General features: G+C 42.1%; 1 protein-coding gene across 3 annotated transcripts; it reads left to right on the top strand.

Annotated features, from left to right (window-relative positions):
- Positions 1 to 1,880: 1,880 nt before the first annotated feature.
- Ripk1 (receptor interacting serine/threonine kinase 1) lies at positions 1,881 to 25,800 on the top strand. 3 transcript variants are annotated; one of them, XM_010622756.3, is made up of 10 exons: positions 1,881 to 2,218; positions 2,890 to 3,046; positions 5,399 to 5,536; positions 7,091 to 7,319; positions 8,499 to 8,648; positions 14,087 to 14,163; positions 16,213 to 16,303; positions 17,310 to 17,861; positions 21,409 to 21,546; positions 23,842 to 25,800. In XM_010622756.3, exons 1-10 carry the CDS (start codon positions 2,067 to 2,069, stop codon positions 24,126 to 24,128), a joined length of 1,971 nt encoding a protein of 656 aa, XP_010621058.1. In that variant the 5' UTR covers positions 1,881 to 2,066; the 3' UTR covers positions 24,129 to 25,800. The 3 variants fall into 3 exon arrangements, with proteins under 3 accessions (XP_010621058.1, XP_019062866.1, XP_010621059.1); XM_019207321.1 differs by having other exon boundaries at positions 2,126 to 2,235; XM_010622757.2 differs by having other exon boundaries at positions 2,126 to 2,330.
- Positions 25,801 to 27,011: the final 1,211 nt, after the last annotated feature.

Here is a 27,011-nt window from a genome sequence, read left to right as displayed (position 1 = left end):
TAACCATGGTTAGGACCCTACCGCATGCAGCCGCAGTGTTTTCCATATAATCCTTACCTGTCCCATGAGGGGTTGTTATCCCCATTTGCAGTGAGGAAGTTGAGGGTGAAGTAATTGTCCCAGGGTCACAGGGGTAATGAATTACAGAGCTGGCACTCAGCCTTACAAGAGGAGACGTCACTCTACGCTGACACTGTTAATGGCACCTGCTATTGCTCCTTCAGTCTGGGCCTCACCCCTTCCCACAGCCTTCACCCTTTACCTGGCAGCTCCCTGCTCCCCTCCCACCCCCTGGTCCCTGTCTCACAGATGAGCTTCTTTCCTGGAAGACGCTTCTCTTGCCTGGCAATGCCTTATATCACGAGCCTCGTGTGCTGGTACGTGGGCGTGGTCTGGGCAGCCTTTGCACAGGTGTGGAGAGTCACTTACCTGTGTCGTCTGCAGCAGGCAACTGGACAAAACTGTAGACAGCCTGTGCGTTTGTAGAAAGCTCCCCACCATGGCACTTTTAAACTCCATGCTCTCCAGCATTCTACGATGAAAAACAACAAAGTGCAAAGTTAAAAATATTTTTCAGTATACTCCCATTTGTGCACTAGTAATTTTACTCTGCTTGCTTTATCACCATCCACTTAAGTACTTCAACATGCCTACTGCAAATTAGAGTTCAGTACGTTTACAGATTTCCCTTCTGTTCTGAAGAGTACACTTGTGTCCTCGGGACTGATTCCAGGACCCCCTCAGATATAGAAATCTGAAGATGCCCAAATCCCTTATATAAAATGGCATAGTATTTGCATAGAACCTACACACACCCTTGCCGGACCTCATGCAGTGTAAGTGCTATGCAAATGCTTGTTACACTGTGTTGCTGAGGGAATCATGACGAGAAAATGTCTGTATATGTCCAGTACAGCTGCAGATTTTCAAGAACATTTTCTGTTGGCATTAGGTTAAGCGCACAGATGCAGAACCCACAGATGCAGAGGGCTGACTAACCCTGCTTAGTACCGGCGGGCGTCTACGTCTGCACAACCCTAGCCCTGCTGGCATCCCAGAATGTCTCCTCTTTGCCCCGTCCCATTCACTTCTCACCCTGCTGGCAGGCAACCAGTCTTCTCTTTCCACTGTGGATTAATTCTTCCCATTTTAGAAGTTCATATAAAAGGAAGTATACAGTATGTATTCTTCTGTACTCCTTTCACCAGCATGATGTTTTTGCATTTCATCTGTGCTGTTTTGTGCATTAGTAATTCAGCTCTTGTTTACTGCTGAGTATAATACTTTGCCACGCCCCCTTCTGGAGGACAGCTGTCTCCCCTTTGCAGCTATTACAAATAAAGCTGCTTCAGAACATTGTGAATCTTTTTGGATGTGTGTTTTCATTTCTCTTGGGAGAGGAATTGCCTGGTCATAGTATACAGGGGTGTGTTTAGTTCTATAAGACCTTTTCCCCAAGTGGCCATACCAATTTACACTCCTGCCGGCAGTGTATAAGAACCTCTGCTACTGCTTGTCATTGGGAGTATTTGCCTGTCTTTGTAATTTTGGGTATCTGGGTAGGTGTGTATTGGTATCGCACTGTGACTCCCTGGGTGGTTTTATTGGTTTCAGTTTGAAGAACTTTAGCCCCCACTGTCTGGATGGCCTGCAGGGCTTCCACATGGGCCACTGCTCCTTGTTTTCTCTTCCTGGAATTCTTTTCCTTCCCATTGAGTTAGCTGTGCATCTGAGTACATGCTGGAATTATGGTCTCCCACACATATAGGTCTGTAGCAGGAAGGTGTTTAAATTTCTTATGTACACAGTATTGCCAGAAATGAAAAGTCTGTGGGAATAAAAATTACGGTCTTCTGTGATTCTTAGAAAACAGCTCGTCTTAGAGATTGTGTCATCTCTCCTCAGAAGAACGAAGGCACACCAAGCATGCGGTTTTTTGCATCAAGATCTCTTTGCCCTAAGATGTCCTCTGTTTTCTTACAGGGCACAGCACCGAGGAAACACAAACAAACAAAAAAGAAAGTGGTGTGTTTCAGGCATTCTAAGCATTTGGAAAGCAAGCCAGCATGTCTTTGGATGACATTAAGATGAATTCCAGTGACCTTCTTCAAAAAGAAGATCTAGACAGTGGAGGCTTCGGGGCAGTGTCCTTGTGTTACCACAGGACGCATGGATTTGTGATCCTGAAAAAGGTGTACACAGGGCCCAAGCGCATGGAGTGAGTCGGGAGCAGAGGTGGGGGCTGCACTCCCAGCTGGTCCCAAAAGCGGTGATCTTGGAGGGCTCATGGATTAGAGCCACCTGGATTTCAGGATGAGGCAGCCCTCGAGGTAGTCTCAGTACACCAACCCTGCCAAGAGTAATGATAACCCTTGTTATTGCATCATCTCTGATGAGGGTCCTGAGGCCAGTTACTGAAAAACTGGTGATATGGGAGAGAAGCATATGGGAAGGAAAAAGCACTGATGCGGGAGGCAGTGTAAAGGGAATGGGAGGAATCAGTGAAAACAAGCTTCCTGGCTTTACATTTTTGGCAAGGACCAGTCCTCAAAATGTACAAAAAAGGCAGTTGAAGCAGTTCTCAGAGGGCTCACATTCTGTCATGCTTTTTCCTGTCACACACTGTCCAGCATAGTGCTCTGTTCAGGCCACGTTGCTCTGCTTGTGTGCTGTGCACTGCTTATTTACAGTCCTGGGTGCCTGCTGCCAGGACTAGGAGCAGAGCATCAGGGTGACCAGCCTCCTGCTCGGTAACACTTGTGGTCTGGGCCTGGGGACACCAGATGAGCCCCAGTGTGATGAAGTGTGTGGCAGTGCACTGGAGGCGCTTGGGCTCCAGGGATAAGGGGGAGCTGTGCCCACCTCAGCACAGTGCCTTTCCACCTGCAGGTACAACGAGTCCCTCCTGGAGGAGGGGAAGATGATGTACAGACTGAGTCACAGACGTGTGATGAAGCTGCTGGGTGTCATCATCGAGGAAGGAAACTACTCCCTGGTGATGGAGTACATGGAGAAGGGCAACCTCATGCAGGTGCTCAAAGCCCAGGTAGTACACACCACCAGGGCTCTCTGCATAGCCCTGGGTGGGGTGCTGACTGGCTGTTACGGTACTGTGGGGCCACCTGTAGCTCACTGATGTAAAATAATCACTTTAGGATTTCCTGAAGTCAGGCTTTGTCAGAGTGTGTGTGTGCACGCGCGCGCTCACTAATAGGAATCAAACCTAGGGGTGCTTTACCACCAGTCTGTATCCCTGATCCTCTAGCTCTTATTTTTAAAAAATTTGAGACTGGGCGTCTTGCTAAGTTGCCCAGGCTGGCTTTGAACTTGTGATCTTCCTGCCTCAGCCTCCCGAGTAGCTGGGGTTATAGGCATGTGCCACCATTGCTAGTTCTGAGATCTTTCTTGCCTTCCTCTGCTGAGGGCGGTTTCTCTCCTTCCACCCACCCCCGACAGTTCTGTGTCCTTGCTCAAAAGGTCCCCCTGCATCTGGTGTTGTGGTTAACTTGTTACCACACCTGCCAGCCTCTCCAATTCACACTCCAGAGACAGGGTCAATCTTCAGGAGCACATGGTCTGACATGGGGTGTGTGGGTCAACTGATGACAGCCTGTACACTGTCATGACCAGCACAGGATTCATGAAAGCATCTGCACTCCACATAATGTAAAAGAAGATGGAAGATTTATGACTGTACTTTGAAACCATTTAGGAAACTTTTATTACAGGTTAAAAGTAGAACATAAGCTGCAAGAACAATGGATAAGATTTAAAACGGGAAAATTAAACTAGTTTACCAAAACCAAATAATTTTAAAGTATTTTTTAAAGTTTATGCACCTGTTAAGATCAAGGTCTTGTGCTAGTCACTCAGGAGTCCTAGCCAGAATGTGGGCAAGGAAAGGAGGCAGACAGGAAGTGCCATGTGATGGTGTTGTGGTGTGATGGTGTTGTGGTGTGATGGTGTTGTGGTTGACTTCCCAGAGTCTGCTGCAGCAGAAACACAGCCTGGGCAGAGGGGAGGGGTAAAGCTTCCAGCCTGATAGACAAAAGGAAATGATAAGTATTTCTGGCAGAGATGATGCTGAGGCAAAGGAGTAAGAGGACAGCCAGATTTTCAGAACTGTAAGTCACTGGTTTTGGCTAGAGGGCAGACTGTGCAGTGACAGGGTATGGTTGTTTTTATGGCATTTTCCCTTTCTCCGTATTTCCCTCCCATTTCACACCTGCTAACCAGTAGATCTCTTTCACATACACACACCTGGGGGAGGACAGCATATGATCACTTAGGTCTGTTGTATCATAGTTGGCCAGACTGTGCTTCTTCCTCAAACCCGCTGAGATCAGAGGCATGAAAGGAGACATATTAGTAGAGAAACAAGTCTTTTGGGACAGGAGGCATTCTGCTGGACCAGCAAGGATAAGGTGTACCGTTTGGGGCTGAGGAAGAATCAAGAGGACCCAAGAGAGAATCTGGAAGGGTGGGGGGAGAATGAGGTTTGCTTGCTTAGAATTTTTTCCAAAGGCCAAAAGTATACCAAGGAAGAAGGAAACAGATCTCCTTTTTGTACAGCAGTGACCCGGTTATTGATGCTATAGTTCAGCTACATTATGCGTTAAATGTGGTTTGAGGGGTAGACTTGGGAATCTAATTCTGTAGTTTACATGTTTTTTCTGTTAACCATCAACCAGTGTACAGACACTTTTTGGGAAATATCCTATTTATAAACTTTTTTCTTTGTGAAGCAAAATTAAAATTTAACCACTGAAATAGAAATTGGAATTGTTTTTACTAACATGGATGATATAATTAGAATAGAACTGTAAGAGTGGCCTGAAACTATACAGTGACCCTAAAGGGCTTGACATGAGATAATGAATAGAAACTAACTTACTTTAGCATAGTTTTAGAATCATGCGTATAGCATAGAGTTTTACACAGTTGTAATAAGTGGGAACACATTTCCTGTGTTAACATTATTTCACATGCACACTTCCCTGACATGATTCATGTAGTTCATGTAAATAAGGTGATCTCATCATATGAGTATATATGCCATAGAAAATGTTTGTCTGTATATCTATCTGTTCATTCATTCACTCTAGGCCCCATTCTAGGGGCACAATCTTAAGTAATAAGTCTTGGAAAGGAGTTTCTTTTTATGTGCCATGAAATTGGTGTGGGTTTTTTATTTTTACACTGACAAGATACCACATCCATACCCTTTAGTGCCTAGAAGGGAATCTCCAGAAATGGGGGCTTGTTCCACAGGGACAGCAGCACTGCGGGGCACCTGGTGGAAATGTGGTATCTCTGTCCTCGGGCTCAGATCCCACCACTCTTCAGTTTGCCTGTTTGGTTATCTCCCTCTGCACAAATGTGTTCTGCTTTGTTTCAGATGAGTATCCCGCTTTCTGTGAAAGCAAGGGTAATTGCAGAAATTATTGAAGGAATGTGCTACTTACATGGAGCAGGCGTGATACATAAGGACCTGAAGCCTGAAAATATCCTCGTTGATAATGACTTCCACATTAAGGTAAACCTCACTTAGTCTCTAGGCTTCTGGAAGGTTCTCTTTCCACTGTGAATCCATTCATGTAGATGGTAGAGGAAGACCTAGCTCAGTGTGTAACCTGCGTTGAGGCTGCCAAAGGACAGGCCAGGCTTGGCAGGGCTGGGAGATGACTGTAAGGATGTGGTTCATACCTTTTGTTGAGGAGCAGATTGGAATGGCGTAGGCAAGCAGACCTCTTCCCTAGATTTTATTATCCTCCTCTATTAGAGTTTGAGATGGAAACACTCAAGAGTTAGCTTGTTCACCCCAAATAGGCCATCTGCCTCATCATTCTTCCAGGGAATCTGTGTAACCGAGACTCTGGAAATGCAGAAGAGTGTGGAGGGCTGTGTGGGAGGTCCTTAGAACTCAGGTATGGCCCCACAGTCAGATCAGCAGTGAACTCAAAAGCCTCTACTTTGAGATTCAGCTGATTAAAAAAAATTGTTTTAATTTTCATCTGCTGCATTTTTTAAAAAATCAATTTTCTTTTAAAAACTCATTCCATTGTAGTAAAGGGAACAAGGGAAAGGGATCTTTCTTTTGTTCATTCCAGGAAAAGATTTAGTTGCGGGGAGCAGCACATGAATTGGTTTTGGCAGCTGGAATCTAAGTTCGAGGATGTGAATGGAAGCAGGGAGCGCAGCTCAGTATGAGCGCTTGCCTAGCATGCAGGCAGCCCTGGGTTCCATCTCCAGCACCACACCGAAAACCGCAAGATCTGAAAAGGAAAAGCAGGACTGGGATAGAATTCAGAACATACCTACAACACTCTGCTTTTAATACTCTTGAGTTGTGGACAGGTTTTTATCCAGTGTCTTTAAAGAAGTTTCTTTCTGAGTTTCAGATAATTGCATCCCATAATGAGCCTCTGAATGTTGGCTTGGATTTCTAGAAAGAGAACTGGAACTGTCGGTTCTTTCTTAACTATGTTCTTCTGTCATTTTGCCTTGCCACTTCCCTCTTTGCTCAGTGTCTGACCTTGCTATTTGTCTGTGCTTTGGGTTTTATTTTCCCTCTTCCTTCCATCTTAGGTTTGGGCTACAAACAGCAGCACCACAGCTGTTGTCCTCAGTGTGTTTGGGGATCCTTGGAGACTCATCCATGTGGTCTCTAGATGCCATCTGGGGAATAGAAGTGAAGTACCTAGTCTCTGTTACATAAATCTGCTAAGAAGAAAATAATGTTCCGCCAGCCCCAGAAATAGCTGGAACACTTGTGCAGAGCAAATGAAGAATCAGAATGTAAACACATTTTGTTATTGGTGTCATGGTAAAACTGTCTTCTGCTTTCCCCTCTGCCTTTAACCGCGTAAGAATGGAGATACCAGAATATCATGTGATCATTTCTTAGGGGAGGTTTTCCAGATGAGTGAGGAAAGACTAAGTTTTTACGAGTCTGTTCCAATGCTGATGTAAACATTCCCAACTGTTTCTGTATCTCAGTCACATCTTGGAGAAGCCCCAAGTTTGAAGCCAAATCTGATTGGTTTGTGGCTTTTGCACAGTAATCTTAATGGTGTGATCTCTCTTGCAGATAGCTGACCTTGGTGTAGCTTCCTTTAAGACGTGGAGCAAACTGACTAAAGAAGAACACAATGAGCAAAGGAAGGCTAACAGCACCTCTAAGAAAAATGGTGGCACCCTGTATTACATGGCCCCCGAGCACCTCTGCAACATCAATGTCAGGCCCACAGAGAAGTCAGATGTGTATAGCTTTGGCATAGTTCTTTGGGCAATATTTGCAAATAAAGAGCCATACGAAAGTAAGACATTTGTAGAGGAGTGGGACTGTAATATTAATCAGAACTATTGGGAGATAATGACCTTCAGCAAAATCAGTTAAGATCTGAAATCATTCATCAGTGGCAGTCTAGCCCACTAGAGTGCAAGTTCCTTGAAGGCCAGTGCCACATCCCATTCACGGCCATTTCCTCTGCATCCACACACACCATGCCCGGGACGCAGTCAGTGCTCGGTGAAGTCTCCTTGGCCCCTCTTTAGATGTTCAGAAAATGACTTGGCCATCTTTATACCAAGTTGCATGCCCGCAACCTTAGAGCCATCTCAGACTCAACCTGGCCCTCCCTCTCTCTCTCAAAGCTTTAAACCTGTCTACTTAACGTCTGCACCAGCATCTGTTCAGTTCACACCCTCCTTATTCTGCTGCAGGTGCTCATGCTTTCCAGCTTCATGTGGCAGCCAACGGGGTCACCTAAAAGGCAGATGTGACACTGCACCATTTCAGATCCTTCTCAGACTCCCCCGCCTTTGGGATAGCGTTGAGAGTCCTCATTGTGGGATTTGAGGCTTGTTCTTTATGTGTGATCTTTACTTTTCTCTCTAGTCTTATCCATTGCCTCTCCCTCCTTTACCAGCATGCCCAATTACTCCAATCTAGTAAATTCTGGGATGCACCATGATTTCTGTCTTTTCCAGTCTACTAGTTTCCTATTCCCCTGGACTGGAGTCCTCCTGCTTGGGTCTTGCCTCCTCATTCTTTACCTGGATACCATCTACTTACTTTTCTTTACTCAACAAAGTCTACTCTAGTCATAATTGTATTACCCGAACCCCTTGTTTAAAAATACCAATCACCACTCTTATTTTTTTAACCGCTCTATATTTTAAGTTACTCTCCTGTCCTGTATTTGTCTTGATAAGAAGCCATTGGCTTTACCCAGAGAAGCCATTTGTTCAACAAGAAAGCAGCTTTGTTTGAAATTTTGTCTTTGATCTGCAGAAATTTAAATGTTGGATTATCTTAGCAGTGGAATGTGTCAGCTCCCTGTCACGAGGCCATTCTGCCCCTATGGAATAGGCAACTCTGCTAAAAGCTTACCTTAGGCAGAGACACTCAGCATATCATCCAGGTTCTGTTGTCTTCTGCCTGAGAGAAGAGCAGGAGCCACAGGTCTCACTGGAAGCTTCTTTCTGCTTTACAGATGCCATCTCCGCAGAGCACCTATTGATATGCATAAGAAATGGGAACAGGCCAAACGTGGAGGAGATCATTGAGCACTGCCCCAAGGAGATCATCCACCTCATGGAACTCTGCTGGGAGGAAAACCCAGAAGTTCGGCCAGTATTTCCTAGTAAGACTTTTTTTTTCTGACTTTGTAGGTTTCATCCCTGAGTGAGATGATATCAGGAATGTGGTTTGAGTCTTCAGAAAACTTGGTTTCAAACTGACTTTCTATATTTCAAACGTTCTGTTCAATGAAAAGATCTCAAAACCACTAAGATATATAAGGTCTTCTTGTTTGTGTTTTTAGTATTAACTTTTTATTGTTAGAAACATGGATGTGGGCTGGGGATTTAGCTCAGTGGTTCCGCCGCCTGCCTTGCAAGCACAAGGACCTGAGTTCGATCCCCGGTTCCCAAAAAGATAAAGAAACATGGATGTATCATAGCTGTTTTTAAGTTTACATCAGTAGCAGTAAGTCCACTCGTGTTGCTATGCCGCCATCACCAGGAAGCACACATTACATATCCTCCTCTTCGGCCCTGGTGATCACCATTCTACTTTGTGTCTCTGTGACTGACTACTCTGGCACCTCGTCAAGTGGAGGCATCGTCGTCGGCCTCTGTGCCTGGCTTCTTTCATTAACTTGTCATGCATGTATTCTGGGTTCATCTGTGTTGTAGCATATGTCACGATTTCCTTCCTGTGTATGGCTGTATGAATACATCAGTTGTGTTTGTCCACTCCTCTGGTGATGGGCACGTGGGTTGCTCAGTGGGCCTTCTTGTTTCCTTTCATTTCTTTTTCCCCTTGTTTAGTTGGCATGTTTGAGAAAGTATTTCGTGAGTACATTGGTCCTGCTGTAGAGAGAGGTAAGGGGACGTGGATGCTTGACACATCCTTGCACGCCCTTCCAGTTCCCCTACATGATGTAGGAGATTGTGAAGTAGGGAAAGGAAAGTAGTAAATTAGGTGAGGAATAAAGGTGTAATAGGAAGGCACTAAGGAGCTGTCTTAGTTCCTTTTCTCTCATTGCTGAGACAAAATACCTGAAAGCCAAAGCTAAAGGGGGAAGGTTTCATTTAGATCACAGTTAATAGGGGTTTCAGTCCATAATCGACTGGCTCCAAGGCAGAGTGGCTCATGGCAGGGGGGCAACAGTTCATGGTGGCAGAAGACAGCAGACGAAACAAGAGACCTTAATGGTGTCTTTGCCCTGTTTATCTTCAGATTACTGAAGGCAGGTAGCACTCATGCCTTTAATCCCAGTGCCCTCGGGCCTATCCTCACCATGAATCACACGCTCTAGATTCAGCCACCTCTGAACTACCACCAAAGGGTTGCAGGGGTACTTTGTTGTCTGTTTTTCCACATGCTTCATCAGTCATCTTTTCCTGGCTTCTTTCATGTGTTATGCCATTTCACTTTCAAAATTAAAGTTCTTATTTTGGGATAGTTGTAAATTCACATGCAGTCATAAGAAACAATGCAAAGAGACCCTGGGTATCATTTATTCCATCCCCCAGTGGTCACATCTGTGTTAACTGAGGCACTGTTCACAATAGCTAAAATACAGCCAACCTCAGTGCCCATCAGTGGATGAATGGATGAAGGAACTGGAAATTTATCAGCCGTAAGAAGAATGAAATCCTGTCATTTGCAGTTTTTTAATGTAATTAAAGGTCATGTTAACTGTGTGTCTATAATTTCATTTTCTTGGATTATTGTACTGCCTAGAGCATCTGTTATTAACTTGACCAGGACTGAAAAGACACCCTTATCTTCTTCCTAATCTAGGTGCAAACCATTGATCTTTCATTATTAGTTATAATATCAGCTACAGGTAATATCCTGCTTGATGTAACTAATTTAAGTACGATGTAACATTATATGTCAGTGTGTAGAATATTTTTAAAATGTGGCTGAATTCTGCCATGAAACCATTGACCTACAGATGGAAGGAGTGGTTTAAATTATGAAGTCCATTTCCTTAATAGTTGTAGGACTATTCAAGAGGTTCTGTGTCATATTGGGGTAGCTGTGGTAGTTTGTATTTTTCCAGCAAGTGGTCTATTCCATCTAAATTTTTATGGTTATGTGTGCAAAGTTGCTTTTAATATCCCTTATATATTTTTATATTGGTAGGGTTTACTGTGTAGAGGTATCTACCATTTCATTCAGGATACTAGTAATTTACATCATTTCTTTTTTGCTTTTGCTAGAGATTTATAAATTTTATTTGTCTTTTCAAATAACTAATTTTTGCTTCACTATTCTTTACTGTTTGTTTTTTTCTTCATTGACTTCTGACCTTATCTCTATCATTTCCTTCCTTCTGTTTGCTTTGTGTTTGTGTTGCTCTTCGTTTCTAGGTTCTTGAGGTGGGAACTCAGATTACTGATTTGACACTGTTTCTCTCCTAATATGCACATTATTGCCATAAATTTCCCTCTCATCCCTGCTGTGGATGGGTTCCACAAGTCTTGACGTATATATTTTATTTTCATTAATTTTAATGCATTTTTAAAATTTCCTTTCAGACTTTTTCATTGAGCTATATATTATTTAGAAATGTGTTCCTTAGTTTTCAAGACTTTGAAGATTTTCCTTTCATCTTCCCATTACTGATTTTTTTTGTTTGATTTCAATGTGGGCAGAGGGCACATTCTGTGTTTCATTTCTTTCAAGTGTGTTGAGGTTTTGTGGTGAGGTGGGGCCAGCTTGTGGTCTGTCTTGGTTTATGTCATGTTGGCACTTAAGGAGAACACTTGGGTTTTCTGCTCATGTTTGGTACAGTGTTACAGAAATCTTAATTATATCCTGTTGATTGATGCTGTTTTTGTTTTCCTCTGTCTGATGACTCTCTGTTCAGTTGCTTTTTCAGTGTAGAGAGAAGACTGTTCAAGTCTCCAACTATAACTGAATTTGTAGGTTTCTGCTTTCAGTTTTAGCTTCTGCTTTTCAGATTTTGCTTCTCTTATTTGGTGTATACACAGGATTGCTGTGTCTGGTGGACTGGATCTTACAGTTATATAAATTTTCCCATCTCTGATAATATTCACTGCTTAAATCTTTTTTGGAAGTTGATATAGCCTCCCTATTTTCCTTTGATTTAATATTTTTTTCCATTCTTTTACTTTAACCTTCCTGTATTATTATATGTGAAGTGAGTTTCTTGTGATAGCATTAAAATTGAGTCATGTTTTTAAATCTCTTCTATGAACCTCTATCTTTTAATTGGAGTATTTAGGCCATTTAAATTTAACGTGACTGGGGATTTAGCTCAGTGATTCTGCCACCTGCCTCACAATCACAAGGTCCCAAATTCAATCCCAGGTACCAAAAGAAAAAAAACATGATTATTGGTATGTTAGGATCCAAGTTTACCATTTTTTTTTTCTCCCCTTGGTTCTCTCTGCTTTCATTTCTCCTATTTTTGGTCTTTTTGTATCAGTCAGCTTTCCATTACTATAACAAAATACCCATGACAATCATCTTAAAAAGAGAAAATGTTTATCTGGTGCAATTTCAGTGGTTTCAGTCCATGGTTGGTTTGCCTCATTTCTTTTGAGCCTGTTGCAAAGCAGTGCATTATGGCAAGGAGCACAGGCACAGCAAAACCATTCACTTCATGACTGGGATGTGCAGGAGAAAGGAAGAGGAAGGTACGTCCAGTGACCTTTCTTCCTTTCATCAGGCCTTACCTCCTCAAGGTTTTCACCCTAACCCCCCACAAGTTGGGAACCAAGCCTTCAACACATAGGCCTTTGGAGCAGATTCAAGATCCAAACAATAGCATTTTTCCTGCTTTCCTATGGGTTCTTGAACATATTTTAGAATTCCACTTTAACTCATCTCTATCATTTTTTAGTGTATCTCTGTATATGATTTTTTTAAATGGATATTCAAGGTACTACATTATCTGTACATAATTTAGCACACTCTAATGGTGACATTTTACCAGTCTGAGTGATATATAAAAACATTCTCTCCCTTTGCTTCTCCCTTTCTCCTGTACATAGCCTTAACTATCTTTCTACGTTTATTCAAAAAACATCAGTGGTAGAGTTCTGCTTCAGTTATCATAGTTTTGAGTACTCAAGAGAAAAAGGAAAGCCTATTGTACTCACCTATATTTTTAATTACTGTGTTGTGATGCCTTACACCAAATGTGTTACCGAGTATCCTGAAATTCAATTCTGACACTAACTACCCTGCGCTTTCATCAGACCCCACAATTTAAGGGGCTCAGTCTCATACTACTAGCTCCATAGTGGATACTAGCTGCAAATAAGGTGCCAGGCTACCCACACTTCTACCCAACTGCTTACAAATTCAAGTATTCTCCTACCCCTCACTGCCCTGGCATGGGAATGATAGTTACCACCTTGTTAATGCCAAATGGAGTTGCAAGTCCAAGTTCCACACTCAGTCCCAACTGACATCCAAGGCAGGGATTACTTTTCACAGCTAGTCAGTGATGGAAGTTTAGCAGAGTTCACAAGGTCTTCACTCCGCTGAGGTGGAGGAGGTACCATTATTACTACTCGACAATAATCAAAGTTCAGACTTTCTACCAGCTTTCCTTTGATTCTTCCTCAGTAGGGAGGGGAAGGTATCCTGTTACTGCCATGTGGAATACATGTCCAGGTTACTCCTGTAGCCGTCCTGACAGCACAGGAGTGGAGAAGCTCATTACCACCTGGTAGAAAGGAAAAGCCCTGGCTTCCTCTCCAGTGGAGGTGTTGGGATGCACTGTGTTACGATCTCATGAAGCTGGAAGTCTAGGCTGTCCACCTGGCCTTAGCTGGCAAGAGTAAGGGTGAGGTCAGAGTTATTTCCTATGTTGTTTTGCTGAGATACAGGTTATCAATCAGAAGAGTTTCTCTGTTGGTAAGCTGTGCCTTGCTTGATCCTGTGACCAGGTAGCAGCCTTTCATTGTTGATGTTTTTTTCTGTGCCTGTTGATTCTGGTTGCTAGCTGTTCAGCTCCAACTTGGGGATATAAAATCCAAAGAGAAAATCTAGGGGACTCACTCCTATGTGTTTTCTCAGTCGCTGAGGTCCCGCTGATCTGTGTTCCTCTCTCTTTCCAGAGTGTATTTTTGTTTCACATATATCTAAGGTTTCTTGTCCTTAGCAGGAGGAATATGGAAAAGCATATCCACTCCATCTTCCTGGAAATAGAAATTTCCTTTTTCTTTTAAGGCTAATACCTCTAACTCTTTACATCCAATCCTTATCCTGAAAGTCCTACCCTCTCTTGGATATGATGCCAGCCAGAGGAATGGAAACATGGAATTCATTCATCCTTGTTCACTTGGAGATTAACTTACATCCAGAGCAAACTCATACTTCCAGGCAGGAGCATTGGGTTCCCGGTGCCATTCTTACCCTTTTCTGTCTACTGGTGTTTAGCCTCCATTAGAGTCAGTGATTTGGAGGTTAAATCTTTTATTTCACTGCTTTTGCCACAGGTTTAAGGTAAGTAATTCAAAGACAATTGATGGCTAATATTTTATTTTAGGAAATACTTAAGAAATTTGAAGGACTGTTTTTCTCATATAGGTATTGAAGAACAATTTAAGCCTTTTTATGAAAGTGAATTTGAAGAATCTGTGGAAAAAGATGTGAAGAGTTTAAAGGTAGGTAATATCGCAGATATTCAAAATATTAACATTATCAATACATACAATATCAATCATGAAAACCAAAGGAGTGTGATTTATTAACTGAGACTTGAGGTAAACTAGCTGGTAAACACATAAAATCTGCAATTTTGTATAAACATCATGTTGGCTAATTGGACACATTTCTCCATCAAAACTTATGAATGAGAGAAAATATATAGAGCTACATGAAAGCAAAAACAGCACTGGGAAAGAAGAGAAATATCATAAGTACATTAGTTACTTTGAGGAATTCTAAACAGACAGCAGAAAGGTATAAGGGGGGGTGCTAATTCTGAGGAAGAAGTCCTGGAGGAACAGACAGTGATGGGAGAGTAACTTGGGAGCCACCTTTGTGCTGTCCAGGAAAGTTGGCTCCTCGTGACCCTTCCCTGTGCTGAGTGACAGAAGGCAGCAGCCTGAGGCAGAAGGAGCAAATAGTGGGTCAAAGCCTGGGGCCAGCTAACCAGGGAGAGGAGCAGAGCCCTCTCACACATACACACAGCAGGGATCAAGCTACCACCATAACTTTTTTACAACATATACCCAAAATAATGCAAAAAACTTTTCTCTCTCTCTCACACACACAAAATAAAAAAAAAGGTCACATAACATTTTCCCATTTGAGTTGGGCATATTTCACCCAGCATAATGGTGTTCAAGTTCATCCATTTTCTAGCGTGTGTCAGAATTCCATTCCTCTTCAGTCTACTGTATGGTTGTACCACGTTTTTATCCCTCCATTCATCTGAGATTGATGTTTGGATCTTTTCCACCTTTTGGCTGTGGTGAATAATGCTGCCTTGAGCATTGAGTTCCTGCCTTCAGTTCTTAGAGATGTAAACCTAGGACTGGAATTGACAGACCATGTATTTAACTTAATGTTGACTTCTTTGGAGCTGACAAACTACTTTCCATAGCAATTCCATTAAAGCACAAAGGTTCCTTTTAATTCCCATGTCCTCACAACAGTAATTACTGTTTGCTGTTTGTTTCACATAGCCATTAATAAGGATGAGGTGCTATTTCCTTGTGGTTTGTTGTTTTTTTTTTTTTTTTTTTTTTGAGACAGGGTCTCAATGTGTAGTTGAGACTGACCTGGAATTCACTGTGTAGCCCAGGCTGTTCTTGAACTCACAGCGATCCTCTTGTCTCAGCCTCCGGAGTGTTGGGATTACAGGCATGTGCCACCACACCTGGCATCCTTGTGGTTTTAATATTCAGTTCTCTAATGATGTTGAGCATCCTTTCATGCATATGTTGGCCATTTCTGTATCTTCTTTGGAGAAATATTTGTTCAACTCCTTTGCTAATTTTTGGATTTGGTTGTTTTTTGTTGTTATAAATTTCACTATTCTGGGTAGTCCGCTCTCATCAAATAAATATGTTTTACAGTTTTCCCCCATTGTATGGGTTATCTATTCACTCTCAGTAGTGTCCTTTGATGCACAGAAGGTTTTAACTTTGATGGAGTCAAATTTATCTATTTTTACTTTCGTTGTCTATGCTTTCTTTTCATGTCATATTCAAGAAATGATTGCCACAACCAATGTCATGAGCCTCTCTTACGTTTCTTCTGAAAAGTGTTAAGTCGAGTTGATTTTTTTGTATAGTGTAAGGTAAAGGTCCAACTTCATTCTTTGGCAGGTGCATATTTAGTTTCCCTCACTGAATGGTCCTGGCTTCCTTGTCGAAGTCAACTGAAACTATGTGGGACGCGTTATTTTTGAGTTCTCCATTCTGTCCCATTGGTCTGTGTGTGTCTTCATGCCATTATCACAATGGCTTGATTACTGTAGCCTTGTGTAGTATGTTTTAAAATCAGCAAATGTGAGTTCTGAAGCTTTGTCCTGTTATTATTTGGACTTATTTTTAACTATTTGGAAAAAAATTATTTTTAATAGAGCTTACTACTAATAAGATTTGAGTGAAATTTCTATCTGAAAAGATTCACTCTTTATAATTTTCTGGGACTGAATATTTTCTGCTGTTTAATAAAGTGTATATTTATGGTCTTAATTATAGAAAGAGTATCCCATGCAAAATGAAGTTTTCAGGAGAATGCAGTCTCTCCGACTCGATTGTGTTGCAGACCCTCCAAGCAGGTCAAATTCAGGTAACTGTGGTTGAGATCTATTTATTTATTTGCTCATTCATTCATTCTACTCTTTGAACTACTCAAGAGCCAGGGATGGTGACACATGTCTGTAGTCCCAGCACTTGACAGGCTGAGGCAGGAGGATCATCATAAGTTCAAGGCCAACCTGGGCTATATGGTGAGTTCAAGGCTAACCTGTACTATGTAGCAAGACCTTGTTTCAAAAAACTTTAAAAAAGAAAGAAACCTACTGAAAATCATATGGGAAACAGAATGAACTATAGAATTGAATACCTGTCTTAAAGGAACTTATAATATATTTGGAAGTCCAGTCAGGTATTTTTACAATATTAAATACTAGTGTGCTTACCAAATCCTAAGACTATCTTGAACACAAGAGGCCTCCTGTGTCTGATGGGAAGCCATGGTTCAGGAGAAAGAAGGGAATATTTGTAGGGGCAGACTTTTTGAGGAAGTCAGAGTTGACCCAATTCAGAGCACAGGCGGAGAGCTTGGTCTACGACTTAAGTGGAGATACTTTTTTTTCATTATGACACAAGGGAAGGAAAAGGTATAGGATACTGAAGTCACTTCTGTCTGATCTGTGGCAAATTACGTAACTTCACCAAAACCTCATCCATCATCATGAAAATAATTGCTCCTCCTCCCATAGAGCTTTTGAGGAATGAAAGAATCAATGGGAAGTGCATGGAATGGCTGCTACTATTCTTTCCCGACCCCACGTCATTCCAAGGTGACAGTCACCTTCTCTGCTAAAATCCACATCCCTTCTTCCATAGGTTTTCCTCTGACACTAAATTCTGTTGCTTGTCCTGACTTCCCTCATGCTCTTTCCCCCAGCCGGGAGGTCCTACTGATTATCTACAAGCTCCCAAGAAGAGGACTACCTGCTAGATGCTTTTTACTTTTCCTTGTTATTCTGAAGGAAAGATTCATGATGGTGTTTGGGTTTTATTTCACTTCTTGTTTCATGAAACTCACATTGATCACTTCTCTGCTACAGAACAGCCTGGCTCATTGCACAGTTCCCAGGGACTTGAGATGGGACCTGTGGAGGAGTCCTGGTTTTCTGCCTCCCCAGAACAAGAAGAAGAACATGAATCCAATCTGCAGTGTAAACTCCAGGAGGAAGCCAACTATCATATTTATGGCAGCCGCATGGACAAGCAGATGAAACAGCAACCCATACAGAATGTGGCTTATAACATAGAGGAGGAGAGGAGACGAAGGGTCTCTCATGACCCTTTTGCACAGCCAAGACCTTTTGAGAGTGCTCAGAACACAAGGGTGAAAGGTCCTGCTTATGCTAGTGCAAGTCACAGTAATGCAGGACACCAGCCAATGGGGGTAACCAGCCAACCCCATATACCATATTGGAGTAATGAATTCTATAATCTGCATGGACATGGAATAAGGCCATTGGATCCAGGAACATCAGGAATTTGGTATGCGCTACATCCAAGCCAAATACCCAGTCTCTTTAAGACTCCAGTGCCTGAGTCCAGCGGAGCAGGAAGTACACCCACCCTTCCATTCTACTCCTTGCCATCAACAGGTAAACAAATGTTCAGAAGTCACAATCTCCTGTTGTTGACTGTAAGTTATTGATAGAGATAAAGAGCAAGCTGTACAGTCTTCAGTCACCAGATGCAACTTACCACCTCAGGACGATCTCCATCAGACCACTTGGGGTGGGAATATTTCAGTTTTGGCTTAGGGCTCATCCCAGCTGCGCACAGGAACTGGAACAGATCCTTCTCATTGACAGGTGTCTTCTACTCTAACGCAAATAGCACAGTAGAACCATTCATTATACCCTGTCTCAAATAAATGGGAAGACGCTTGTACTCTTATCTTGCTTGATATTTCTGAAGGTAAGAAATGGCTTGGAAATTTTTCTTTCTTATACAAGTCAAAGACTACCTTTTGTGATGAAAAATTTTCCTTCAATTTCCATGTCTCTAGCAAGTGGAATGAAAGCTACTCATAGTTACTGGTATCTAGAGTAGAAGTGATATATCTAAATATCCAGCATTATTACCAAATAACCCTAACCACCACCATGTCAGTGACCTGGATGTCCTCTGTTGACACTGCCTCTGCTGTGTGCTGCGAGTCCTGAAGGTAGGACAGGCAGATAAAGCTTTGAAAACCACAGAGTTTTCTTGGCTGGCGGTGTAGCTCAGTGGCAAAGCAGCTAACTTGGGCGAGTCTCTGAATTGTATCCCCAACATAGCCAAAAGCAAAAACCACAGAACCTTGTCACATTTTCTTTCAGAAGGGCAAATTCTCCAGAAACTTCTACTGAAGCATTCTGGATTTTCCCCATGGAGTATGCCATACAGTCTATGGAATAGAAAATATTGGAAAAGGCATTAAGCAGAATCTACATGATACACAATCACAAGTGCAGTGTCCTTTTGTTTCCTTTGTGTCTGCAATTAAATTTTTTCTTGAGTGCTGCCGCATAATTTTCTTCTTTTTTTTGGTTCGGGGGTACTGGGGATTGAGTCCTTGCGCTTGCAAGGCAGGCAACCAAACTGCTGAGCTAAATCCCCGGCCCTCATAATTTTATTCATTCATGATTAATTCAATAAAAATTTCCAAAGCACTTCCCACTTTGTGCTAGGCAGTTTTTTAGGGACTAGAGAGATGAACTGCAGCCTAAGTGCCTTCCTTCATGGTGCTTAAATCCTGGGAGGTGGAAGGCAGATCACAAACCAGTATGTAATGTGCCTTTTTCTTAGTCTTGTCTCTGTATGAGTAACCCGTGCTCTCTAGTTTGACATCAGGAATCTCTTTTCTTCCATTCTCTTCTCCCTCTCATACCGGGTTCTACAAATAACAGACATACAGGGATTCCAACCTCTTCCTGATTCTGAGATGTCCTCTGTGGTGAAAGGAGGACCTCAGTCTATACTCAATAGTGGAACTATCTGTGCTTCTACCTAATGATAATCCTGCAAAGTACAGTTCATAAATGAACAATTTGAGTTTCTTGTTGTAAATTTCACTGCTCTTCTGCTTGCTTGTGCTGTCGTCTCAGAGACCTAACTCTGCACTCAATGTGTGTCTTCTGATTTACACTGCAACATGGAGGAGTGAGTCTGTACTAGGATGTGCAAAGGGAAAATAAATGCCTGGCACAGTGGCACATGCCTGTCAGCCCAGCTACCCAGGAAGCAGGCAGACAAAGTCCAAGATCTAGGCCAGCCTGGGCACTTTAAAGGGACCCTGTCTCAAGATAAAATGTTTTTATTTTATTTTTTCCATTAAGTTTATTGGTCAATTTAAAGCAAACAATAGATTTTTTTTTCAGCTTTAATTGAGTTTATTGGTACATTTTAGGGATAGATATTTTTTAAAAGTACTGAGGATGTAGCTCAGTGGGGTGCAATAACTAGTACTACAAAACAAGAGAATAAACTTTCATTTTTGTGAAGCAGCTTCCAGGACCTTTCTTTTTCTTCAGTGCACTTCTTTAAGTGACATTAGGAAAGGACACCTCATGGGACTTAGGAGAGTGGTGTTCTAGTCTTGGTGGCACCCACTGTCTGTATGACTGTGAGCAAATCCTTTTGCCTCTCCAAGATTCATTATCCTCAATTATAAATGAAAATGTTACCTGGCAAGGATTACTTATTGCAAGCTCTCCTGTTGCTAGTACAGTATATCATCAGTTTCTCCATTTCACAACTTTCACAGGTTTTCCAGTGGCCAGATTTGGGCGGAAAGGCAGCACTATGCACTGATTTAAAAAACACAGGCTTGAGGTAGAGAAGTCCAGGGTAAAATCCTGCTGCTGAGCAGGTGCTCTCTGACTTAATCTCTTAGTATGTGAGTAGTTAAAAGAGACCATTAGTTAACAGTGTCTGCTTAAACTAAGGACAGTGGGCTACGAGGATTAAATTGGATAAGGTAGTTCAGTACTACACCTAATAACGTATGGAATAAGTGCTCGATAAATGCTAACTTCAATTATTATCACCATTATTATCATTATTTATAAACACCAATTACAAAGGCAACCCCTTCAGAGCTGTAAGGCCCTTTACATTGTAACCAGGGACTCTATTTACTAGGATTCCAAGGACCTCCTTCTCGGCGGCTTCATGGACCACCCAAAATTACAGAGATGCTGTGTGTGGACATCAAGGAGCACAGCTTTACTAAGTGTTTAAGTTGAAATAATTGTCCTATGCCACCGTTTAACATTTTCTTGTTTAATATGTTATCATTCCACTCTCACCAGAATGGCTACTATTTAAAAAAATGTTGGCAAGAAAGAGGAGAATGTTACCATCCTAAACATTTTTAGTGGACAGTTCAGAAACATTAAGACTATTCAGTGTTTGCAACCATTACACCGTCCATCTCCAGAACATTCTTATCCTCCCAAACTGGAAGTCAGTCTGTCCCTATTAAACACTAACACCCCACTGCTCCCCTCAACCCCTGGCAGCCACCACTTTACTTTCTGTCCCTGTGACTTTGATGGCTCTAAGTGCTTCATATAAGTGGAATCATATAGTATCTGCTTTTTTGACTCACCTATTCAGCAAATGTCCTCAGGGTTCATGGACGTTACAGCATATATCAGAATTCCCTTTTTTTAAGGCTAAGATTCATAATGCTGCTGGGTGTAAAAATAGTCCTACATCCAGTTCTTTTGGAGCAATGAAATTACTGGATAGTATAGTATTTCTGTTGTTTATTTATTTGTTTGTTTGTTTCTGGTACTGGGAATTGAACTTGGGACCTTGTGTTTGCGAGGCAGGTGCAACACCACTGAGCTACATCCCTATCCCTCTTATTTTTAATTTTTTTGAGAAAGCTCCATACTGTTTTCCACATGGCTGCACCATTTCATATTCCCACCAGCATTGTACAAAGGCTCCATTTTCCCCACATTCTTGCCAACGTTTTTAATAGCCCTCCCAGGGGATATGAAGTAGTTACATCTGAAAAAGAAAATGTTAAGGAGTGACACAGGATAATTAGTTTAACTTAAATGTGTGGAGTAAGCCCTGGTCCTTTATCATGCTGGATTTCCTTCTGTCTTTTATCTTGCTACAATTACTTGTGCGTTTCTCTCTATTCAGATGAGCTTATGAAATGCAACATAAGTAACAGTACTGGCATCCAGATTGGAACCTATAATTACATGGAAATTGGTGGAATGAGTTCACAACTGGACAACTTAGAAGAAGAGTCAGCTTCTAAGTACCAAGCTATCTTTGGTAAGATGCACTTTAATATGTTCACAGTGGGGTCGTAATTCATATGTCTCGCTGCCAGGTGGCTGTGAACCACCACTAGTACATGTATGACTGTCCCATTGGGTGGCATGGGACAGTAGTACAAGCTGCCCAATTGAACAGTCACATATACCACCACTGTTTCATGACAATGGGAACAGGTTAAGGACCCAGTGTTGGGACCGGGGGGGTGGAGCTCAGTGGTACAGTATTTGCTTGGTGAGTGCAAGGCCCTGAGTTCAATCCCCAGCAACACAAGACTCAATGTGTATAGCAGCCTTGAATTTTCTTATTTGTTGAATGGGATATAGTAGAATCTTTAAACTTTTCCAGTGAGTCTCTCTGAACATCCCATTTTTCCTACTGATTTCAATATAAATCTTTAGTAATTTGTTTTTAATGGGGATAATTATAGCATCTAACTCATAGCTCTGCTGTGACAGTTAAATCAGGCAATAGGTATAAAGAACTTAGGACACTGCTTACCATACAGGAAGACCTAAGAAAGTATTACATTTCCATCATCAGTGTTACTATTAAGACCTGGGGAAAATAGCTCCCTCAGGTTCCCCTCAAAAGGGAATTTGTAAAGCAGACTGTGCTCTCAACAGCATTTTTGTAACAGAAATCAGAGGGCTGTCTCCTATGGGGTTCCACTGTGTAGCCCCATTACCTTAATACTGAGACAGCCTGGGGAAAGCATCAAGAGGTCCAAGTAATGTGATGAAGAGCCACAGTGCACCTCCCAGTTGACCTCGCTTTCTCCTGTGATCTACCAGCATGTTCCAAGGCCAGTCAAGCAGTTTTCAGGAAAAGGAGTCAATGGGTGATACATCTGTTCTTTATAAGTCCTCCCTAGTGGTGTACGCAATATTTGGTGCTGTCTCTAGTTTGTGAGCATGCGGTCTGGAATTTGTATGGAGTGGTGGCCCTGTAAAAGTAGATTATTTCTCCAAGTTCATTTACAAAAGAAAAGGCAAACATCTTCTAGAAAAGAAAGTTACCCACATTCCTTTGCAACTGCCTTCCTTAAAGGCCCATCCAGTCCTTCTCAGGCCGAGGATCTGAATGCCACTTCTGTGAACAAACACTGATTCACTGTTTCTTTGAGAACAAGATTTGATTTTAATGCCGATCCCCACTTCTCACTGTCAATACCTTGGGAGAGGGCAGAGCCAAAACCAATGTGTATATGTAAACATAAAGTAAAAGTAATAATAATGATTATAATGTGATTAAGCACTTAGCTGACTAACCTTGAGATTGGCAAGGACGAGGTGGTAATGTGTTAGGATCTACCCTAAGGTCTCTTTTCGAACTCCTCAGCTCTGATGCTGTAATGTAAAAGTAGTTATAGACAATACATACATGGATGAGCAGAGCAGTGTTCAATAAAACTGAATTTATAAAAACTAGCAGGGGGCCAGATTTGGCACCTAGGCTACAGTTTGCCAACCCCTATTGTAATGCCTCTGAAGAATAGCCTTAGAGGTTCTTAACTTTTGACAAACCAGTGGTGCCTTTGAGAACCTCATGAAACCTAGGACCTCTCCTAAAGAGACGGACAGTTCACAGATGTCTGAGAGGTTCTTGGACTGCTGACATCCAGTGGTGGCAGTAGAAACCACACTGTGATAGTCTGAGGTTGTTTTATAGTTTTGTTTCCTTTATTAGTTATTCTTATGAAGGGCTAAGGGGGTAGAATCGGAGAGAGAGGTTATAGCTATAGAAGAAGAGGGGACAGTAGTTTAGGGGAAGGAGGGGAAAGTAAGGGCAGGGAGGGATCTAAAAATGGACCTCAGAGAGTATGGATACCTCATGCCTTGAGAGATGAAGAAAAGGAGTCATAGCTGAATGAGGCTCACACTTGTTTGAGTGGAAAGTGAACTCTCTGAAGCTAGGTGACATTGACTCTCCTTAGAAATAGGTGGGAAATGTCCCATGGAACAAGATTTGTAATTGTTTTTCCCCTGGGAAAGCTTTAGCATAAACTGGTCCACTGGCTAGGGTTGAACAGAACACCCAACTTAGCAGCCATGTATGGGTTTTGCTCACAAAGCCATGAGCTGTGTCTCGGAGTAGGAAGAAAGGGGGTCCCATTCTAAGGCACACGATGTTTCCACATGGGCTAGTTAACACTTCTTATACAAGTATGAAGTTGTCTGTTTTGCTCCTTTCTCATACTCTTCAGTTTACTCAAGTCTTTCAGTAATCCAAGAAACTAGAATGTTCCAAGTGGGGGAGGCCTGAGACCTTCTTCTCTTTTCCATTTGGCAGATAATACCACTAGTCTGACTGATAGTCACCTAACTCCGGTCAGAGAAAACCTGGGAAAGCAATGGAAAAACTGTGCCCGTAAACTGGGCTTCACGGAGTCGCAGATTGATGAAATTGACCACGACTATGAGCGAGATGGACTACATGAAAAGGTTCACCAGATGCTCCAGAAGTGGCTGATGCGGGAAGGTAGTAAGGGGGCCACTGTGGGCAAGCTCGCCTCGGCCCTCTACCAGTGTTCCAGGAAAGACCTTCTAACTGGCCTGATACACACGAGCCAGAATTAATGCTGAGGGCCTTTGGCAGCACAAAGCAGGTGCGTCACTTTAGGGCAGAACCACTGTAAACGTTCAGACTTCAGTCCTCATTGGCATGGGTTGTGTCTGTGCCTGCATCTCAGAGCTAGAGAATGTGAAGAGAGATCTTAGCTAACAACCTACTTTCAGGAAAATGCAAGCAGGAAGACTCTTAATGGTGCAGGATCAATCCAAAACATGAGTTTTTAAAGGAAAAGAGGTATTCAAGAAAGATCATTTTTCTTCAGCTCCTGCCATAACCTTCGAATATGTTGCTCATTTGGTTTCATGGGGTTTGGGTTCAGTGAGACAAAGAAAGTGAATATAAAACAAACCAACTTTCTTACTTTGTGTTCTCTACATAGACTTCTCTTATAACCAAAGTGCAGTAAAATTCTAAGTTCTGTCCACATGTTTTCTTGTAATGACAACCACAGCGTATCCGAAAATTGTAGGATCTGTTAACTTCGTATCAAATGTTCTAGCAGTCACTACAGGCTTTCATAATTATGTGCTACCCCACTCCATTATGTTAAATTTTAAATTAATTGAAGCATCTTTAATAAGCACTTTAAGGAAGAAAAAATATAAAGGGAAAAAAGTCAGGTTTTCTTGGTAGTTCTAAGGATCTGTTACTGTCAAAATTTCCTGCTTAATTTTTTTTAGTTCTTTTCTAGCACTAATACTTGGAATAGCTAGTACTTCTAGTACTAAGAAGTCTAGTACTCTATGCAGTTTCCAGGCCTGTGTGTCCTGAAGAGGAAGCACATGTGCAGGGAGCATTGATACCTTTGCCCCTGGGAAAGGCCAGAGCCACAGAGCTGATCACTATTGAGCAGCTTCCTCAGTTTACACCACTGTGCTATAGAAATATGTTCTTTTTTTTCCTGTATGACAGGAAGTAAAAAATGACAGCTTCTGAGTCTGGTTATTGCCCCTAGCACTCGACCTTTCAAAGCCCACCTGAATCTCAGGAAGGAACTAGAAGAATAGAAGCCTGAAGACCACACAGATGGTATCCAGTGCACTTAGCTCTTCCAGAGGGAGGGAGAAGTCATAGGGAGGGTCAGTCTGGCTCTCAGAAGAGATTCTGGTATCTTGGGTTGGTAACAGTATTGTTAGGTCCAGTTCTGAATCCCCTGCGGCCTCAGCACATACAAGCAAATACATATACACACACTCCTGAAGTGGGACCTCAAAACAGGGTTTCTCTACTTCAGCATTATTGGCATCTTAAGCCAAGTAACTTTGTAGGGGCTGTCCTGTACCTTTTAGTATGTTGTGAGTATTCCTGGCCCCACCTATGGTGCTGTATGCCAACAGTACTAGTTTCCCCTCCCCCTGCCCCCAAGTGTGACAAAAATGGCTCCAGACATTACTACATACTGTATTCCTTGGATGTACAGACTTGTCTGGCTGGTAAAAGCACTGCAGTCAGGGAATGAGCCTCAGGCCTTCGGTTCCACTGTGCACGCTCACAGCTCAGTTGCCAGACAGCATTAGAGCATGCAGCCAGAAAGGAAACCTAGGGCAGAGGAGCCAGCCTTTGCTGGAGAAGCCTGGTGATTTCTAAATATCTTCTGTGTACTTCTATTGTGATGGTGTTCTAAATTCTCTGGATTTTTAAAAACATATATTTTATGCCTCACATGGATTTTTAAAAATAAAATGTTATGCTTTACATATACAAGCTGTTGATATGTGTATTTGTATAACTGAAACAGCCTGGTTCTGCTACGACTCCACTGTGCAAGCTGGCATTTCCTGCACACTCCCATTCATCCTGCTCTTGGGCGAGCAGCTCCCAGACACCACATTCTGGTCCTCAGGATGAGCAGCCTACAGCATGCTGCTCTTCATCTTCCTTCATCCCCAACTCTGCACACTACTCTGAAAGGACCAAATCTGTCTCTGAAGAGTTTCATACGAAGCCCAAATTCCACTACTGTTCTTGAGCAGAAGCAATGTAAACAGGACGGTCCAGACTAGAACATGAGAAAGAAGACTATCCTTGGTTTCCAGACACAGACTTTCCACTTGATGCTGTCATCATAATCTGCCTGTCCTGTGCAGTTAGGTCTTCAGGAATAAGAAAAGTTCTTCCTCATAAAATGTTTTAATACCTTGATGTCATTTGAATGTGTTATAAAGAAAAACATTTTTCATTATAATATGCATGGAAATAGGAATAGGAGTTTATGTCCAATATTTCAGAAGCAGTTAACTGACAAATCACTGAAGGACTAACACTATTACCATAGCTCTATATGACACCTGATAATCCACGTACAATATTATGAAATTAAGCATGTGTAAACTCCATTCTTCAGCTCTGTAGCCTAAGGCTTGCTTCTAACTTCTCACTTTTCCAGTTTCCTCATCTGTTGGGAGGCGTAGGGCATAAGGTCCACTGAGATTAAATAAGGTGCTGTCTTTGCCGAACTAGTTCAGTTAGGAGAGTATTAGGCTGAAAACAAGGTGTGGTTCCATAAAGTTCCTGGCACAAGAATGGCAGTTACTTTTTAAACTGCACAACAATATAAACAAAGGGCTACTCAAATAAGTGCCTAATACATTGTGACACCAATAACCTAAAAGAGTACTAGTATTTTTGCATAACAGTAGGGTAACTGGTGTTGAAATTGTACAGACTACTATCTTCAACCCTCACCTCTGGCAAGAAATCCATCAACATTTCAGAAAAAAAAAGAAAAGAAATGTGGATCTCACCAAAGATTCATGATCATGATGTTAAAATCAGGTGATGTTAAAAGTTCAAGGGCCAGGGATTTAGCTCAGTGGTTCTGCCACCTACCTCGAAAGCACAAGTTCCTGAGTTGAATCCCTGGTACCAAAAAAAAAAAAAAAAAAAAA

Source organism: Fukomys damarensis, unplaced genomic scaffold (genome assembly GCF_012274545.1).
Source record: "Fukomys damarensis isolate Sample0158 unplaced genomic scaffold, DMR_v1.0_HiC HiC_scaffold_10, whole genome shotgun sequence".
In the NCBI taxonomy this organism is placed as follows: Eukaryota; Metazoa; Chordata; class Mammalia; order Rodentia; family Bathyergidae; genus Fukomys; species Fukomys damarensis.
This window is presented reverse-complemented; position numbering and strand designations above follow the sequence as displayed.

Coding starts and splice junctions, on each gene's coding strand:
- Ripk1 (XM_010622756.3), top strand. CDS start 2,067: ATGTCTTTGGATGACATTAAGATGAATTCCAGTGACCTTCTTCAAAAA. Junction 2,219..2,889: donor ACAGGGCCCAAGCGCATGGA/GTGAGTCGGGAG, acceptor TTCCACCTGCAG/GTACAACGAGTCCCTCCTGG. Junction 3,047..5,398: donor TGCAGGTGCTCAAAGCCCAG/GTAGTACACACC, acceptor GCTTTGTTTCAG/ATGAGTATCCCGCTTTCTGT.